General features: G+C 41.5%; 2 protein-coding genes across 4 annotated transcripts; one reads left to right on the plus strand and one right to left on the minus strand.

Annotated features, from left to right (window-relative positions):
* The first annotated feature begins 1,123 nt into the window (after positions 1–1,123).
* LOC106942639 (G protein-activated inward rectifier potassium channel 2-like) lies at positions 1,124–8,919 on the plus strand. Its single transcript, XM_015025966.1, has 3 exons — positions 1,124–2,028; positions 3,134–4,053; positions 7,852–8,919. Exons 2-3 carry the CDS (start codon positions 3,156–3,158, stop codon positions 8,196–8,198), a joined length of 1,245 nt encoding a protein of 414 aa, XP_014881452.1. The 5' UTR covers positions 1,124–2,028; positions 3,134–3,155; the 3' UTR covers positions 8,199–8,919.
* A 2,484-nt stretch (positions 8,920–11,403) lies between these two features.
* rabgef1 (RAB guanine nucleotide exchange factor (GEF) 1) lies at positions 11,404–18,061 on the minus strand. 3 transcript variants are annotated; one of them, XM_015025968.1, is made up of 9 exons: positions 17,955–18,061; positions 16,165–16,349; positions 15,910–16,094; positions 15,162–15,328; positions 14,253–14,334; positions 14,014–14,146; positions 13,645–13,736; positions 13,155–13,411; positions 11,404–12,778 (listed from the first exon to the last, which is right to left on the minus strand). In XM_015025968.1, the coding sequence occupies exons 2-9, from the start codon at positions 16,341–16,343 to the stop codon at positions 12,362–12,364; spliced, it is 1,512 nt and encodes a 503-aa protein (XP_014881454.1). In that variant the 5' UTR covers positions 16,344–16,349; positions 17,955–18,061; the 3' UTR covers positions 11,404–12,361. The 3 variants fall into 3 exon arrangements, with proteins under 3 accessions (XP_014881454.1, XP_014881455.1, XP_014881453.1); XM_015025969.1 differs by lacking the exon at positions 17,955–18,061 and adding an exon at positions 17,903–17,921; XM_015025967.1 differs by lacking the exon at positions 17,955–18,061 and adding an exon at positions 17,705–17,832.
* Between the last annotated feature and the right edge of the window lie 90 nt (positions 18,062–18,151).

Below are 18,151 nucleotides of genomic sequence, written 5' to 3' on the forward strand. Positions count from 1 at the left end.
CCCCTCCTCCCCCACCTTCCCCCGCTTCCCCCTGCTTCTCCTGCTTCCTCCTGCTTCTCCTGCTTCCTCCTGCTTCCTCCTGCTTCTCCTGCTTCCTCTTGCTTCCTCCTGCTTCTCCTGCTTCCTCCTGCTTCTCCTGCTGCCTCCTGCTTCTCCTGCCTCCTCCTGCTTCCTCCTGCTTCCTCCTGCTTCCTCCTGCTTCTCCTGCTTCCTCCTGCTTCCTCTTGCTTCCTCCTGCTTCCTCCTGCTTCTCCTGCTTCTCCTGCTTCCTCCTGCTTCTCCTGCTTTCTCCTGCTTCTCCTGCTTCTCCTGCTTCCTCCTGCCAGCAGAGCCGTGCAGCATCCTGGATCTCCAGAACCAGAAGCTTCAGCTCTGATATCAGAGTGGTCATGTTTGGATATTACATAAATGGAGTCTGAGAGCTTTAAAACGGGAAAAGTGTTGAACACATGTAAAACCTGACAGCATTTTAATCCAGGAGTGTGATCACACTTTTTACAAGCATCCAAAAGTTTATTTTATAACAGTTTTTTTAGGCCTACTGCTTTATGTTTAGCTACTGCTAAAGCTACACTAACTAATAAAATGTTTTTGTTAAACTGTCACCATGTTGTGTCAGATAATCTGAACAGATTGATCTCCTCAACTGATAGGCTAATTTTTAACAAATATGTAAAAAATATACTTCTTATAAAAGTTATTTATAAGTTATTATTTTGCATCATTTCTATAATACAGGAAGTTTGGGATAAAGGGAAAGTAGAGTCTGAGGTGATCAATTAAGCAGAAAATTATTTAAAAAGTTACAAAAAAAAAGAAAATATTATTTTAAGACAAATATAAATGGCAATTAGCTAATATATTATATAACTCATATTTAAAGATTTAGTTTGAATTGTGTTGAAAGATTTCAAACAAAATCCCCCTTACAGCCACATCTCAGTAAATAATGTTTTTCAGTAACTCAATTAAGTGAAACTCATTATATAATTAATAACATTGATGTTTTCAGGTGTTTATTTCTGTTAATTAATAACCCTAACCCACTGGAAGTTAATGTAAATGTGACATTTAAGATTAAAATATTACATCAAACCAATAAAAACATTTTATTACATTGTGGGCTTAATGAAAAATATGTTAAACATCTACATCAATCTGACAGACATCAAAACACATTTTTAATTTACTGACATGTATTTGTACATCTCGTAAATTTACTCATTTTCAATCCCATTTTTTCTGCAGCACAGAAAAAATATTGGTTTCATGTAAAATAAAATATCTTTAAAACCGTAAAGAGAGCAGCACTAATTTAAAATACATAATGTGTGGGCGTTGGAGAGAAGCTGCGCTGGATGTTTGCTGAACTCTGAACTTTGCTTTAGACAGGATCGATTGTGAAAAACATTTATTTTCAACAGTTTCTCTCAGGAGTTAAAACTCGGCGGCCGGTTTGGACTCGTTTCTCCTGGTAGCAGTGAAATGGAAACGTTTCCTCTGGCTGTGGGACACGACGCCATTCGCTCTGCTGAATCTTCACTCTGGACTTTAAACCAACGAGAGCCGGAGCGTTTTGATTTGACACGATGTCTTCACACAGGAAACGGATCCGGCTGGTCCGATGTGTCCACTGGGTCGTACTGGAAACAGGCTGCCTTGTGTTTCCATGTGATCTATTTCATATAAACATAACATCACCACGTTTCATAAAAACTAAACAGGAATTCATTACATTATCTAATTTATTTAACTTAAAAAGAAAAGCAACAATTACTGCAACAGTTAAGATAACCCCTTTCTAACTTTTAGCTCCTGCTCAGATATTGATGGAACTTATTGAAATTACAGAATTGATATCTGCTGCTGTTTTCAAATGCATAATGTTTAACTTAAGCTATTAAGTAAAATATTACAAAGATTTCTCCTGCTAGACGGCCGAGGGAATGATTCAAACCGAACCCTGAGGCTGCATTCACACCAGACCTGTTTGGTCCACTTTAACCCAACTCCGGTCCGTTTGCCAAGGTGTGAACCTAACCGACCTCTGACCTTTGAGCTCCAGTCCTCCAAACCTCGGTCTGGGTTCGGTTGAAGTGAATTCTGGTTTGGTTTGAATGTGATCACCAAGCGGACCAGAGACCGCTCCAAAAGCAGGAAGTGGACTACAGCGCATGGCATTCTGGGTAAATGCAACCAAAGCTAACGTGTTAGCCTAGCGCTAGCAGCAGAAATGGCTCCTGGTCTTTAGCCTAAAGAGAAATCCTCCAACCGCTAAAATCCTCCATCTTGTTTCCATCTGGTGAAGCAGGAAGTTGCTCTCAGTGTCTTCAGAGGTTTTTGTGTCGTTTCCTTCAGTGGTTCTCGGTGCAGCGCCCCCACAGGCCAGGAGGGGAACAGGTTTGTTTGACTCAGAGCCACAGCAGCTGAAGGTGGAGCGGATGATGGAGTTCTGGGTCCAGTAGAACCGGGTCGACCGGACTGAAGGAGGACTCAGCTAAATATAACTGGATTATACAAAACTTATTTATTTTATTTTTTTATGTGAACTGCTGCCATTTAAAAATGTGAATTGTAAACAAAACAACAATAACATGTCAAATTAGACACATTAATTCATTGCTTTCATTGCAATATATTTAAGTGGGCAGTATCATGTAAAATTTACTTTTTTGATCTTTATATCATGTTATAATGGAGTGTTGCTGTGATTCTTTCATGTTTGAGAAGTCCGTTAGCCTCCATGGCAACCATTCAGCTGTTAAAACGCCTGGTGGACCTAGCTCCGCCTTCGAGGCTTAGCTCCTCCCCCACTCAGCTCCCCCAGACTAGCCAGCAGCAAATAGCAAATAGCTGAGCTCATTACAGGAGCTGCTGCTCAGAGCAACGCTGGTAAAAACGTTAAAGGGTTAATAGAGGAGCCATGTTGGGATGACTTCCTGGAGGCGGAGCTTCAGGAAGAGATGGAGCTTTTTAAAGAGACAGAGACCCAATTTCAAGGCGTTAAATCAGGAAGTATAATTTATTAAGTCATATTTGATATATAGCATTTTGTAACAACTAGTGGTAACATAGAAAGGACAATCAGACCTGCAGCTGCCAGCTCTTAACAGTTTCCGTGTTTGTCTCATAGGCTTGAATCCCACTGAGGCCCCATGGAGCAGGATGTGGAGAGTCCGGCCGCCGTCAGGAAGCCCAAACTGCCCAAGCAGGCCCGGGAGGACCTGCCCAAGCAGCTGGCAGAGATAGACAGAGCAAAGAAGATCCAGCGCTACGTCCAGAAAGACGGGAAGTGCAATGTCCACCACGGGAATGTTCGTGAGACCTACCGCTATCTGACAGACATTTTCACCACGCTGGTGGACCTGAAGTGGCGGTTCAACCTGTTCATCTTCGTGCTGGTGTACACGGTGACATGGCTGTTCTTCGGCCTGATGTGGTGGCTCATCGCTTACCTGCGCGGCGACCTGGACCATATAGCTGACGGTCAGTGGACTCCGTGCGTCAACAACCTCAACGGCTTCGTATCGGCCTTCCTGTTCTCCATAGAGACGGAGACCACCATCGGCTATGGATACAGAGTTATCACGGACAAATGCCCCGAGGGAATCGTTCTGCTTCTGGTCCAATCAGTGCTGGGATCCATCGTCAACGCCTTCATGGTGGGCTGTATGTTTGTTAAGATCTCGCAGCCCAAGAAACGTGCAGAGACTCTTGTGTTTTCCACCAACGCTGTCATCTCTATGAGAGACGGACGGCTGTGCCTGATGTTCAGAGTCGGAGACCTCCGAAACTCGCACATCGTAGAGGCTTCGATCAGAGCTAAGCTCATCAAGTCCAAGCAGACCAAGGAGGGGGAGTTCATTCCTCTCAACCAGACGGACATTAACGTTGGCTACAACACCGGAGATGACCGGCTGTTCCTGGTGTCACCGCTCATCATCTGCCACGAGATAAACCAGCACAGTCCCTTCTGGGAGATCTCCCAGGCTCACCTGGCCAAGGAAGAGCTGGAGATCGTTGTGATCCTGGAGGGAATGGTGGAGGCCACAGGTCAGCTCACACTCAGGAATTAACAACCTTACTGCACAATATTTAATCCAATTTAAGATTTCTAAAGGTGACCAGCTTCCTGGAACAGATTAGGATCGGTCAATGGCCTATACAAAACATGTTCATTATTTATCACTAAATCATTCTTAGATGATGAGATTTCAGTCTGATTAGTTGTGCCTATCTGGAGTGAAAATAGCTGCAAACAGACGAGCAATTATACAACTCTACATCATTGAAAAGCATTAGTGGAGCCTCCTGCTCAACCAGCCAGAATGCAAGAAGTCAACAACTAAACTCTTGTCTTTTCCAGCAGCCATTGTACAGCGCATAAAAATCAGCTGACCAAACGCTGGAGATCAGCCGGGGTTGCTAGGTAACGGTGTAATACGTGATTGTGACTAACAATCAGGGCTTTTTTTTAACAGCTCGTTTTTCAGACACCATAAAACATGGAAACATGAACTTATTGCCAAAATCTTCTGGGTGTTTTTAAGCGCTCGGTCTGATTTAGAAGCAGAAAAACCAAAACGGAAGAAGAAAAATGCTCAAAATGTAAATTTTGCATAATTGGTTTCCTTTAAAACTAATTATAGAAACATAAAAGATATTTTTATGTTTCAGTTCCACAAAAGCTCAAATTCTTAGGATGCACATTTTGTTTTAATTAATCAAAAATATGAGCAGTCATTTATTTTGGTCGCTGCAACTGAAACATGATTGAGTCATTTTTACATTTTGGACCCGAGCAGAGTGAGAATAAAGTTTTATTATTTAATATAATTACTGCTGCAACTAATCGATTAATACGATGAAAACTGGCAGAATCTGGAGAGCAGATGTTCTTTTTTAGTCTGTTTACTACAGTTAGTTATTAATCAGTTTCTAAATTAGTTGATGACGATGTCAATAATTGATTGATTAGGTATTTATTGATTACATAATTAATTGATAAATACCTCATTAATCTGGTAATGATTAATCATAACCTGATTAATCATTCAGCCCTAGATATAATTAACATGTTCAACTCTAAAAGATTTGATCAGGCATAATATTTCCTACATGTCAAAAATCATATTTGTTTTATAGGTAAATATAAATCTTTCTGCGTGAACAAAAAAATAAACGACCTGGAAATATTTTCCCTTCTTTTGGGAAATGAGGATTTTTATTTGTTCCAGTTAAATAAGTTGAATTTTGAAATAAGCTGCACTCAGACATTAACAACAGACAGTTTGAGATTCTTTAATGTTTTATTATAAAAACAATCAAAAATATAAAACCTTTATGTTTCCACAGACATTTTTCCACTTGTCAGCACTGAACAAGCTGCTTTTGATGTATTTGGACAGAAAATTATAAGCTAAACATTTCTAAATTTATCCTAGTCATCATCTAATAATACACAATTTCACCCTCAGAAATCATAAACAGATTTAAACTGAAATGATTTGATTGTCCTTTTAGCAACCAGCAGAACTTCTCCCTGAAAACAGATTATGGTTTTATAAATCAAGTGTTTTATTGACGCCTGAGCGTTTTGTTGTGAATCGTCAGACAGCCAAAGAGCGCAATAACTAATAATATGGAAAATGATTTAACGGTTTACCAACCGTGGGACAAACTGAAGTAAGTGAGTTTTGTTTGACGGCTCCAGTTTCCTCCTCACCTGCTTCCAGGCGTGAAAACCATAAACTCAAACTCTTTTATATTTTACTCTCCAAAGCAGCAGGAAGAGTAAAAACTGGATATTAAAATTGAGATTTATGTGCAGTTTAACCCACAGTGTTCAAAATGACTGAAAATCTTGTTTAGGGAAGATTCAGAGTTTTGAAACTGTTTTCAGCCTTGAATCCCTTTTTATAAGTAAAATAATCCATATTAGGGATTTTTAAAATTATTTTAGTGATTAATTGGATAAAAATTACACATTTTGGAGCTTTTACATTTAACCACTGCTTTTATAATGTGAAAATATGCAAAAAATACAAATAAATAATTTAATTCCTTTTTGTAAATAAGAAAATAAAACAGTTTATTAACAGCTTTCCTGTTGATCATTTTCTGCAGGTAAAAATACTAAAATGATTCATTTCTGACTAACTTCACATCAACACAGCAGAGCTGATCTTTTTAAAAATGAACAAATTAATAACTGGATGATTTTACACATTTTAAATCAGACGAAATTAAATATGCCATTTAATTTAAGGAGTTCTGGGTAGAACTCATTTACAGACTAAGGAGTTTATTTTTTTTTTTTATCTTAAATGCCAAATATTTACATTTTTATACGGTTTTGTACATATTCATAACTCTGAATATGTTTTTCTTTCAGAAAAACATTTTTTTATTTTGAATCTGAACTCCAGTTATTAATCGATTACTAAATTAGTTGATTATCTCAATAATCGATTAATCCGATTAATTGTTTCAGCTATAAAGGTGAATAAATCAGAGACTTGTGTCAGAAACGTCTCAGTCTGATTTCCTGGTCATGGCAGCATCATGCCGTTCTGACGCTCCGGCCCTTTAAGCGCCGCCAGCCGCAGCGTGATTCTGAGTTTTATGTTGCTGCATTTTGTCCTCACCTGAACTCTGCTGCTGTCTTTGTCAACCAGTTTTTAACTTGCAGCAAGTTTTGCAGAATGAATGAGTTTTTGCCCGGAAACTGGAGGCTCTGCTTGTCTGCAGTGGTTGTGGTTAGACGGAGCTACAGCAGCTACATACTTTACTGCTTTAATAAAGTCAAACTCTTTAATATTTAGTTATGATCTTACTGCTTTTTACTCTCTAATGCAGCAGTGATCTTCACAAATCTGACTCCATTTCTGTCACCAATTTTACCAATGATAGAAGCTCAATAGATGATCAATAATAAAAATACAACCTCACTAATTAAAAGGAAAACAAAAAACTCCAAACCAACTTAATAAATGAGTGAAACGATCTGGAATCAGGGAGGAATAATTATAACGTCTGAGTGAAGCTGACAGTCAGACATTAAAGAATCTCATAAAGTTTACATGGAAACTGTATTCTGCATTTTATGCCCCTAAAATATTTGATGTTTTCTGTCATTTATTCTGCTAATCAACCTGATGATGTCATTTTTAAATTGCATAAAATTATTAGAGAATATTTTGTTTCTTTATTGTTCAAATGTTTGATTTTGCAAATAATGTTTACATTTATCTGAATCATGGATGGGCAGCCAGGAGGTTCTGGGTTCGACTCCCGGGTCTTTCTGCATGGAGTTAGCATGTTGTCCCTGTGCATGCTGGGTTCTCTCCAGGTTCCTCCAGAAACATGGCTGTCAGGTTAACTGGTCTGCTTAAGTTAAGTGTGAGTGTGTGTCATTGTCTGTCTCTGTGTTTCCCTGTGATGGACTGGTGACCCGTCCAGGCGACCCCGCCTCTCGCCCTTTGACCTCTGGAGAGGCACCAGCGCCTCCTGACCCCAATGGGACACAGGTGGAAGAAAATAGGTGTATGGATGGGCACTAATTGCTAACGATGCTAATGTTAGCATCTGACAGATGCTAATGTCCTGCACACTTCTGCAGGAGGCTCCACTTCTGCTTTTCAAAGACATGAGGTTTTATAATTGCACATCTGATTTTTACAGTGAAAACATCAATCAAACTGCAATCTGGTTGTCTAAGAATAATTTAGTGCAGAAATGTGAAGGTTTTGTTTAGGCCATAGATTTATACTAATGTCACCTTTTTTTTACCATATCAGCTGTGATAAACGACGTGTTGTCGGTAGGGTCTGAGTCTGGCTGTGTCTGCAGGGATGACGTGTCAGGCCAGGAGCTCCTACGTCAGCAGCGAGATCAAGTGGGGTTACCGCTTCATGCCCGTCCTGACGCTGGAGGACGGCTTCTACGAGGTCGACTACAACAGCTTCCACGAGATCTACGAGACCAACACGCCCGCCTGCAGCGCCAAAGAGCTGGCCGACATGGCCGCCCGCGCCCGGCTGCCCCTCACCTGGTCGCTGGCCAGCAAGCTGAGCCAGCAGGGGCTGGCCGAGTCGGAGCAGGAGGGGCAGGACAGCAAGGCCGGCCCGGAGAGCCAGGACAAGGCGGCCGAGAGGAACGGGGAGATAGCCAACCTGGAGAGCGAGTCCAAAGTGTAGCGAGAACCGAGCGGATCAGCGAGCGCACTGCGGGAGGGAGAACTGTAGAAATCCTTCACTAGATCCGCTTTTCAGATTCACACCTGGAGAACCAGAACATGTCGACATGAGGCCACAGCTGGACTGAGAATCCTCTGCATGTTTCAGCTGTCATGTGACATCTCCTCAGATCCCTGTTATTTTTTCTAACCAGATATTCCTAGGGGTATTTGCAGAAGTATTTTTGTACATATTATAAGCAGTTTTGGATTCTTTGTTTTGTTTCTGTGTGAATATCTAAATGATGTTTGATACTACTACCTTTAGGTTAGTTCTGTATATATTTTATGCCTTACTGTATGTATAAAGCTTTCAATAACCTTTTTTCAGAATTATATCTAAGCATGTAACAGTTCATTTATCTGGTATTCTGCACAAACTGTATGACATTAACGCTCTGATACAAACAAGGATGGATGCAAGCTCTAGTTGAAACCAATGAGGAATTCTTCCCTGGATGAAAAGTGTGTGTTTATGATTGAACTAGACCAAGCCATGACTCGCTGCTTACAGCTGATCCACTTCAGACAACGGCCCTTTAAAACTGCATTTTGTCACTTTTTTGCACACTGGAGACTTCTTGTCAGGCGCAGGATGTTAGATGATGTTCTCCAGATTTGCCTCACATGTTACCTAAAATCATAGACAATAATAAACAGTAAGTTCCTTATTATGCACCTGAGGATGTATTTTGCTTGGTTTTGTTTTCACAAATCATTCTGGTTAATAGACTTAATATGATTTACCCTTTCAAGCTAATAGACTGTAAACAATTAATCGACTAACAATTAATAGCAGATTATTGGATTAAAACTAGACATTTTAAATACCTGAAGAAATTTAACTGGGGCCTGCCCAACGCATGGCCATCAGATTGGACGCAGCGTTCTGACTTTACACAGTAACACAACTGAGCAATTACCACAGCTGGGATCACCCTGGTAAAACCCGGGCGCATATCCATACTGACGTGCTCCACCTGGTCCACCACTGAAGTACCGTAGCTGACCTGGTTCGTAGATACTCCACGCCAAGACTGACGACTATAAAGCTTCGAAAGTGTGGTTTTCACTCACGCTGCGAAATAAAAAAAATAAAGACAGTGGATAATTGTTTTTTTTTTCTAGAAAATGTTCAACCTTCATACTGAGGATTTTAATTCACACTCAAAAATCCTGAGACATTATACATTTATGTAAGCAAAATAAGAATAATCCGAGGAAATATGTATTTTTCCCACAATGCATTGCGAGACGTTTCTCTGCGCCTGTTTGTGAGACTTCTCACTGCCTCTGTCTGGGCTCCGTCGCTATGGTAATTAACGACTGCAGCCAATGCATTGCGAGACCTGAGCGCAAATAATTCTGGCATTTAAAATGGGCTGTGTCCCTCTCAGACAGCGGTTCGGGCCGCAGCACCTGCAGTGCATCTGAGTCGGTGAGCTGCGAGACAGACCATAATAGCCTGCGACATGCATTGCATGGGCAGGCCCCAATTAGTTCCAATCGCTCTTAGACCTTGTTTCAATGCTGTACTTTGGCCGCCATCCAATAGAGGGCGTCGCTGGTCGTCCTTAAAGGGAGTCGTTAATGCAGAAGTAAAGATGGCGGGCTGTCCCGGAACCGGAAAGAGAAACATTCCGAACAGAGTGCGGTGTTGGACGGAAATGAAGCTTCAGTTTCAGCTTCGTGTCGCTCATTCAGACGAACTGCGGAAACTTTTCAACCAGCAGCTGCGAAGACGGAAAGTTTAAATTATTTCATTTTTCTATTCAGCTAAAGCTAGGAGGTTCCTGTTTATTTATACATGTTTAAGTTGTCTAATATTGTGTGAAAACGACAATTTTCTGTTTATTCAGTCAGCAAATTAAAATTTAATATTTTAATTTGTGCATAGTGTGAAAAATGTAACCCTTTACATTGTGTTATGGAGAGACGGTCGGCCGTTTTGATACAAGAGAAAATTAAAATTTTTAAGAAAATGGCCGCTTGTCAGTTAAACATTAATCGATCAATAAGCTCAATCAGGTCAGAGGTGACAGAATCAAGGGTTTGACATGGACTTTAGAAATGACTGGGCTGCAAAAAGCTGGAGTGCCTCAAAAATTATACATGCATGCAGCCACAACTAAGCTGTGAAGTAAACTTAAATTCAATATCTCAGTTTTTAAACCTGTTTTAAACATTTTGTTTCTGTTTTAATAGATTCTATTTGAGTAATTCCTATAAAATAAATTCACCTTTAGCATTTTTCAACATAGATTCAAAAACATTGTATTTATTCAAAAGGACATTAAATGTTGCTTCATTTAATTCAAATATCTTATATCTGTGGTGGCGATGCTGTAGGTAGGATGGATCTCTGCTAGCAGTCAGTCTTACAGCGACTCTGAAGAGGCCTCTGACTGAAGCTGCAGATGTGGGCAAAACTTTGATATTCCACTAATGTTAAAAAACAATTTTGTAATTGCAGAGTTCATGTAAGTTATTAAATTACACACAAATAAGATTAACACAGTAAGTAATTAAAAAACAGCAGCACCATCCTCCTCGTCCCACTTACTGTCGATTTTTTTCTTCGTAGTTTCCACCAGTAGTAATGTCTGGTTGTTGGTCATGTGACTTGTGATGTGAACAAACCGTTTCCATTGCAGTTTAGCGAAATACGCCAATTCTGATCACAGCCAGAAAATAAAATAAAACATCTCGTCCTAGTGCGAAAACTTTTATCAAAAATCGTGACAATGTTCTAGTCAGTGGAAACACAGCTCCTGCTACTCCACCTCATTTGCTTTTGCACCAGTTTTTAAACTTCTGGCTAAGAGAAACTTCAAATCTGTTTCAGCTCCTCTGGACTTGGGGTCAGAGTTCAGCTTTTGAGATGCTAATAAGATCGTCACGGTTACTTGTGAGCGCAGTGTCGTCACGGTTACGTGTTAAACCCCTCCAGCATCTAAACCAGACAGGATTTTTATCCAAACATGCAGAAAAATTTTGACCTAAAAAGAAAATTGTTTTGATGGCAGGAGAAAAATCAGTCTATGCCTTTTTACTGTAAATAGTTTCATGTAACTTGATTTAACAAACAAAAACTTTAACTTACTGCAGCATTTTTAGTTGGATATTATGAGGCAAAGTTAATATGCAGAAATTATAATCTTGGACAAAGTTTTTGCATTAATCATCTTTTTTATTTCACCAAAACAAAAATGTTTTGACCATTTGTGAAATATTATACCAACACTTAAATGTTATCCATCCTTTTAAAGAAAAATCATTTTATTCTTACTTTTAAACACATTTTCATTTTAACATTTCAATTAAACAGTTTCTGTTACAGTTGGTGACATGAAGTTTATGAAAGAACATTTTAAGCTAATTGCCCCACTAAACATATTTAACACTTAAGTCACAAATGCATAAATTATGTTTCTATGTTGACAATTGACAATAATTCAATAGGAAATCTGCTCTATTGTCAGCTTTAGGTTTTAATAAATTAATTTTATTTGCTTCCAATGAAAACGTTATGTGGCACACAAATTAAAAATGATGAAATAGTTAACTAATTTGAAATTGTGTAATTTATCATCAAACAAAAGTTAAAATCTGCTAAAATCAGTTAAAATCCCTCTATACATGAGTTAAAAACTGAAATGTACCGTAAATAAGAGTGAATGTTTTAAAGGCGTTTTTATGTTCAGTCTGAAATAAAATCAGATTTATTAAGACAAAGTGATTCTGAAATGAACCAAAACAGATTCAGTCACACATATTTAAACTCAGTATGAATGTATATTAATGCATAAATATTCAAACTAATCAAAGATTCACTTTAACAAAGTGCTAAATGTTTCCCCCGGATCAGTGATGTCATCTGGGTGCGATGACATCACTGATCTACAGAAGGAGATCGGCGAAAGAAAAACAGATTTCCCAAAAATTAAATCTTTTAAACCCCCAAATTTGATTAATCAATCAAATGGATTGATCGCCAGCTGTGATCAATCTGCTGATAAATCAGTGAAACTGAATCAGTTTTCAGGTGTTGCTGTGAGTTAGCTTCCAGTTACAGATCCGCCTCCTCGGCGCTGAGGTCGGAGGTCAAGTTTTAAAGTTTCCTCTCTAGCCGACGAACATGTGGGGCTTGATGGGTGCTGGCAGGTTCTCGCCGTCCACGCTGTTGGCGTCGATGGCGGAAGCCTTGGAGGCCTTGGTGTCCAGAGGATACCTGTCCAGGATGTGGCGAACGTCCCGCCGGACGCCGTCGGTCCAGGTCAGGAGGTCGGCCTGCAGGCTGAGCGCCGCCGCCGTCACGGCCTCCTGCCGGGCGCTCAGACCCGACAGCAGCTGCAGGTTGTGGCTGGACCGGGCCAGGACCGGGCCGGCGGCACCGCCGACTCCGGGACCGCCGTCGGGCCGTCCGTCCTCCGAGCCGCTGCATCGGGGCGAGGCATGACCCGACATGTGGCGCTCAAACTCGTCTGGGGAAAGGTTGAGAGACTGAGCGTCCAGCTTCTCGATGAAGGCCACGGCGCAGCACTGCAACACAGACACAGCCGTTAGCGCTGAATCGTCCGCGGCTAGCGTCAGCCGCTAACTAGCTGGAGAGGGGCTAACTAGCTACCATTGCTAACTACCCTTCTGATACAGAGTTTCCTCTGGTCTGAATAGGAAGTGAGGGCGCCATCTTGATAGGTAAAGCATGGAGGAGCTGCGGCTTCCTGACCGACTGGTGGAAAATTTGCTGAGCAGATCTGTCTAAGCAGCAAACGTGAATTTAATTTGACTTTATTTACAGTTTCACTGGATCGTGTTCTGGGTGAATCTGAACTGCAATTTATGAACTCAGTTCCAGTTCACTGAACCAAACAGAATCAGTTTCTCTCTTGATAAGCGAGTGAGGAGTGAAGCGGACCAGGTTGGTGAAGTAGTATCCGTCCTCTCCGGTCATCAGCCGGCTCGGGTTGCAGAAGCGGGTGATGTACTGGATGTTGGACTGCAGCCGCGGCGGGTTGGCCTTCAGCACGATGTAGATGAGCGCCGGTAGGAAGTCGTCGGCGGACGCCGGCTCGTTCTTGGTGATCCTGATGGCGCTGAAGATGTGCTTGCTGCAGCGAGTGATGCAGGCCAGCTTGTCCCGCGGAACGCGCTTCGAGTCCATCTCGATGATGTCTGCAACCAGACCACAGGTTTCCCTGCCTTCAGTCACATCGCTGTTGCTACGGTTACCGCTTATTAAAACTGATCATTATGATTTACAGCCATTTAACAAACAATCCCATCGGATTGAACTGGAACAGAGAGGGAACGTTTAGGAATGTAAACCGTAATATCTGGGAAACAAGCCGTAAAGTTTTAGAAATAATCATAATAATTTAACTGACTGATGAATCGTCGTTTCTCACCTGTTATGGCTCTGACCACGTTCTCTGACACTTCGGCCGTTTCTTCCTCCATGGACACACACAGCATCTGGACGGTGACCCAATGCAGCGCCCTGCAGACACACGAGGCTAACCGAGTCATGCTAACGGCTCAGCGCACCCTGAGGGATAACAAGGCTCAGCACAGGGCGTCCCCTGGGGGTGAAGCGCCACCCAGGGGACGCTGACATGCCGTGTGCAGCTGTCCTCATGTTGAAACACGGACCTGAGCTTTAAACGCTGCTGGGTAACAAAATGCAGACAGAGACTTTCAGACGGAGTTTCCTGAGACAAACACGAGTTACACACAGGAAGTGATGAAGGTGATGCTGAGAGTGATGAAGAGCTGACCTGATCCGGTCTTGGGTTGCCAGGTCCTTCTTCTCGTCGTCCGTAGTTTCTGGGCAGAAGACGCTCTTGTACAGGCGGGTCATGATGTATTTCTCCACCTGGTCCATCACCTGATCCACCGACTCTGACGACCCTGATGAGTAACCCAGTGAGACGCTGCTGCTGCCACCTGGTGGCTGGCCCAGGTCACGCTGATTCATCCATCTAAAATAATTACCAGGTAGCGTTGCTGCGCTAACCTTTAAAGTGGCTCATGAGGCGATCGGCCAAGCTCTGGTAGAAATCCTGAACGCACTCCGACAGCTCATCTGCTCCCAGGTCCTGTCCAGAGCAAACAGAGCGGCTAGTGGCTAACGCAGCTAGCCGCTAACAGCTAACACTGAACACACAGAACTACAATCACACTAATAGCAAGCGGCTAACACAGCTATCAGCTAACTGCTAGTGCTAAACACACACACAGTCATGCTAGCAGCTAACAGCTGGCGGCTAACGCTGAACATAGAACTACAATCATGCTCACAGCTAACTGCTGATGCTGAACACACATATTTACTCTAGCAGCTAATGGCTGCAGGCTAGTGCTGAACACAGAACGTCAGTCACGTTAGAAGCTAGTGGCTCATGCCACTAGCTTCTAACAGCTAATGCTGAACACACACAGTCATGCTAATGCAGCTATTGCTAAACACACAGTGTCACACTAATATCTAGCAGCTAACACTAAGCACGCATACAGTCTAGCTAATCGCTAGCGGCTAACGTTAAGCACACACAGTCACTTACTGCCTCTTTAAAAGAACCTTAAACAGACTTTTCATTAAACTCATTTCTATTTTTAAAGTTTTTTATTAATCTAAGATTTGAACCTATTGATTGGATTAATAGTGATAATCACAATTATTCATTATTATTCTTGATTAATAATGATTCAAAGAATTGTGAACTAACTTAGTAATCTTAGCTGGTTAGTAAAAATAATTTTTAGCCATTATAATAATTGGGTCATATGTGATTTTTTATTTAACTGTCAGTGAAATAATAATAACCAGAAATAATAATAACTTTCAAACTTCCATCTGTGTGAAATTTCCTGGACTGTTTGGTTGGTTGGTTGGTTGGTTGGTGGCCCAGTGATCTGTCCTCACCTTCTTGCTGGACATGCTGACCAGGAAGGCCCGGCACTGCTTGTGGATCTCTCTGCCGGGTTTGTGAAGGTTCTTCAAGAACTCCACGAAGTCTTTGGACACCTGGTCGGCGTCGAAGCTGGCGCGGCGGCTGATGGACGGAGACGCCGACTTTCCCTCCGGAGGCTCTGATCAGAAAAACACCAAAGGGATTATCATTTGGACTTTCTCTCCTTCAGAGTTTCCTGTAAATGGCTGAAACGATTAATAGCATTAGTTGCGATTAATCGGAATAAATCAATTACTAAAATAATCAACTAATTTAGTCATAGGTTAACTGTAGAATAAAACAGGAATAAAAACAAACACAGCCGAACCAGAAATGAAAAGAATTATGAAGTCTGTAAACAAAAAATATTCTCCATCAGATGGAAATTATTCCGCTAATTTTAATTTATTATTGATTATTTGCTTATTGCGGCACGCTTGGCTGTAAAACACAGTTATCAAACAAGATGGCCGACCTGGGTGATGACATCACCCTGAACTACAGAAACCCAAAGACTTCATGGTGGAAAATAAATCCAGATTTTCCAGAAATCAAATATTTCTAAACCAATTTATCACCTAAACTGTGATCAATTGGCAAAATCTATTTATTGCCCCCTCTGTATCACGCTGTGAAAATAAAAAGTTTAAAAATGGAGCAGATCCAATCAGCAGCAGAGTTCAGACCCAGACAGGCGAAGCGTGACGAAGCGAGCAGCACCTTTCTTAGCGGCGGTTCGAGACGAAGGGCTGAAGAACTTCTTCACCGTTGTCACTTTGCGAGTTTTCTCGTTGGTTTTCTTCTCCTCAAACTTTGAGAATGGGGCGAGCGAGGCGTGGCCCGCGGCGGCCGGGCCGTGCGCCACGTGGCTGCTGGCATACGCCTCCTCCTCCTCTCTCTGCAACCTGCGGTGGGGAAACGTTGAGCCGCGCGCACCGAGCTGAAACGGCGGCCATGTTCGGCGGCTGCTCTTACTTTTCCGCCAAGGCCCAGTCGTCCTGGATCTGCTTCTGCCGGACCCGCTGGTACTCCTCCCGCCAGCACTTGGAGCACAGGCCCTGCCATGCGGCGTTGCCATAGTAACCGCATCCTTTTTTGCACAGCAGGTCCGACTGGTCGACGTGGATGCCCCGCCGCTCCGTCCGCTGACTCATGGTGGCCTGGAGAGGAAAACGCTCTGCTTGTTGGTTTGTGTCTCAGTTTGAACTAAAACGTTCTTCATTCACTTCCTCTGCTGGAAATAAACACAAACACTGAAACTCATAAATAAATGACTGAACTTCCCTTCAGAGTTTCTTCTTCTGCAGTTACAATCTGAACTTTAGGCAGTGGAGTCTGGTGTTTAATGTCTGTCTATTCTAGCCATTCAGGTTATCTTAGACATTTTGAAGAAAAATAGCCGCCAAAGAATCTACATTTATTTTGTTTTAAATACTTGCTCCTTTTATATGCATTTAGTGCTAGTGCCATGTTTCTGCGCTTTTCTTTTACCTTGATGCTCTCGTTTTATCCCACTACATGATGCCGAATGTTCATTAATTGATCAAATTAATGAAAAGAGGAGAGTGTTGCTTTACTGCCATCTAGCGGTGAATGTGCAGGATGCGGCTTGTTTGAACATCACGTTTTGGTAAAACCGTCTTTAGGACAAAATCTAGTTTTTATTCTCTTCCTTCCTCTTTTGCCAAGTTGGCACTGGAAAACGTTGACGGAAATGACTAAATGAAAAAGTAAGTTCCTCAAGTTGTGAATACTTTTATTCCAAAATGCCTGTTTTGTTTTAGGAAGTGACGAACCGAGGAGGAAATGGAAATGCCTCCGAATCTACTGAGGTCCCAGAAATGATCAACTATTTCTTTAAATTCCTGCTGTTTATCGTCCCGGTTTCACTGAGTTTATTGGATTTTGTTTAATTTGATTAACTATGTGGCTTCTCAGATTTCTTTGCTTTAATTAAAATTATGTCTCTAAACTACTTTGTTTTAAATACATACTTTGTAGTTAATATCCTGTTATGTTATAGATATAGTACACAGTATGAATAAAATGATTCTTAACATTTATCTAAAATAATTATTGATAAAGTCCAGCACCACTGATTTTGTATTAGTTGAGTAATTTTACGCTTCTGCAACATAAAATATTTATCTTAAAGCTAAAAGTAAAATAACATTTTGTCAAAAACGGGCCCATTTGATTGAGGCACCAAATATTTGCTTTGTTATTCTCCTATCAACTCGGCAGAGACTTCCAAAAATAAGAGTTGGGATGGAAAAACATCAACTAAAGCCCTGCTGGTCAGAAGAAACAAAATAAGGTTAAATGCTCCAAAAATCCGGCTGTTTGCTGCCAGAAGGATAATTAATGAAAATGCTATTAAACGTTTTTATAATCGCGTGATTTAGTCAATAAATTATCCATTTTAATCTGATGAGAGATCTGCATTTACAGCTCTTCAGCATTAGCTGCGATCAGTTGGACGACTTCTGTTGCAGTTGAGTTAACCTTATTATACGTTATGGACAACCTGTGATTTGTCGCTTGGTGAATAAACGTATATCCTTCGTATATCTGTCTTCGTTAATTTGTTCATGTCTGGGACATATTTCCTACAAACTGAGTGTTTAGGCGGCTAACAGATTTAGCTCTGATTTAGCAGCTACTAAAGAGCTGACGGAGCCTAACGGTTTCTCCTTTAAGGCCGAATACTTACATTTTGTCGGGATTAAAATGTTATAAACCCGTTGATACGCTTGGCTACTCACCTGTTATGTTTTCACCGAGAAACTGAACGAACCAACTCCCCCTCTGCGTCCCTGACCGATGACGGGGCACGCTTCGAAGAGGCGCACAATGGCGTCATCGCGTTGAGCGAAGCACGTCTGATCACAGACATAAGGATAGACCCTCATGGACCGCTCTCGCCTATTGTCGCTGACGAGATTTAGGGCGGCCATCTTGG

The sequence above is a fragment of the Poecilia latipinna genome, unplaced genomic scaffold, assembly GCF_001443285.1.
Source record: "Poecilia latipinna isolate Pla-1442-1.1 unplaced genomic scaffold, P_latipinna-1.0 Scaffold4437, whole genome shotgun sequence".
Taxonomy (NCBI): domain Eukaryota; kingdom Metazoa; phylum Chordata; class Actinopteri; order Cyprinodontiformes; family Poeciliidae; genus Poecilia; species Poecilia latipinna.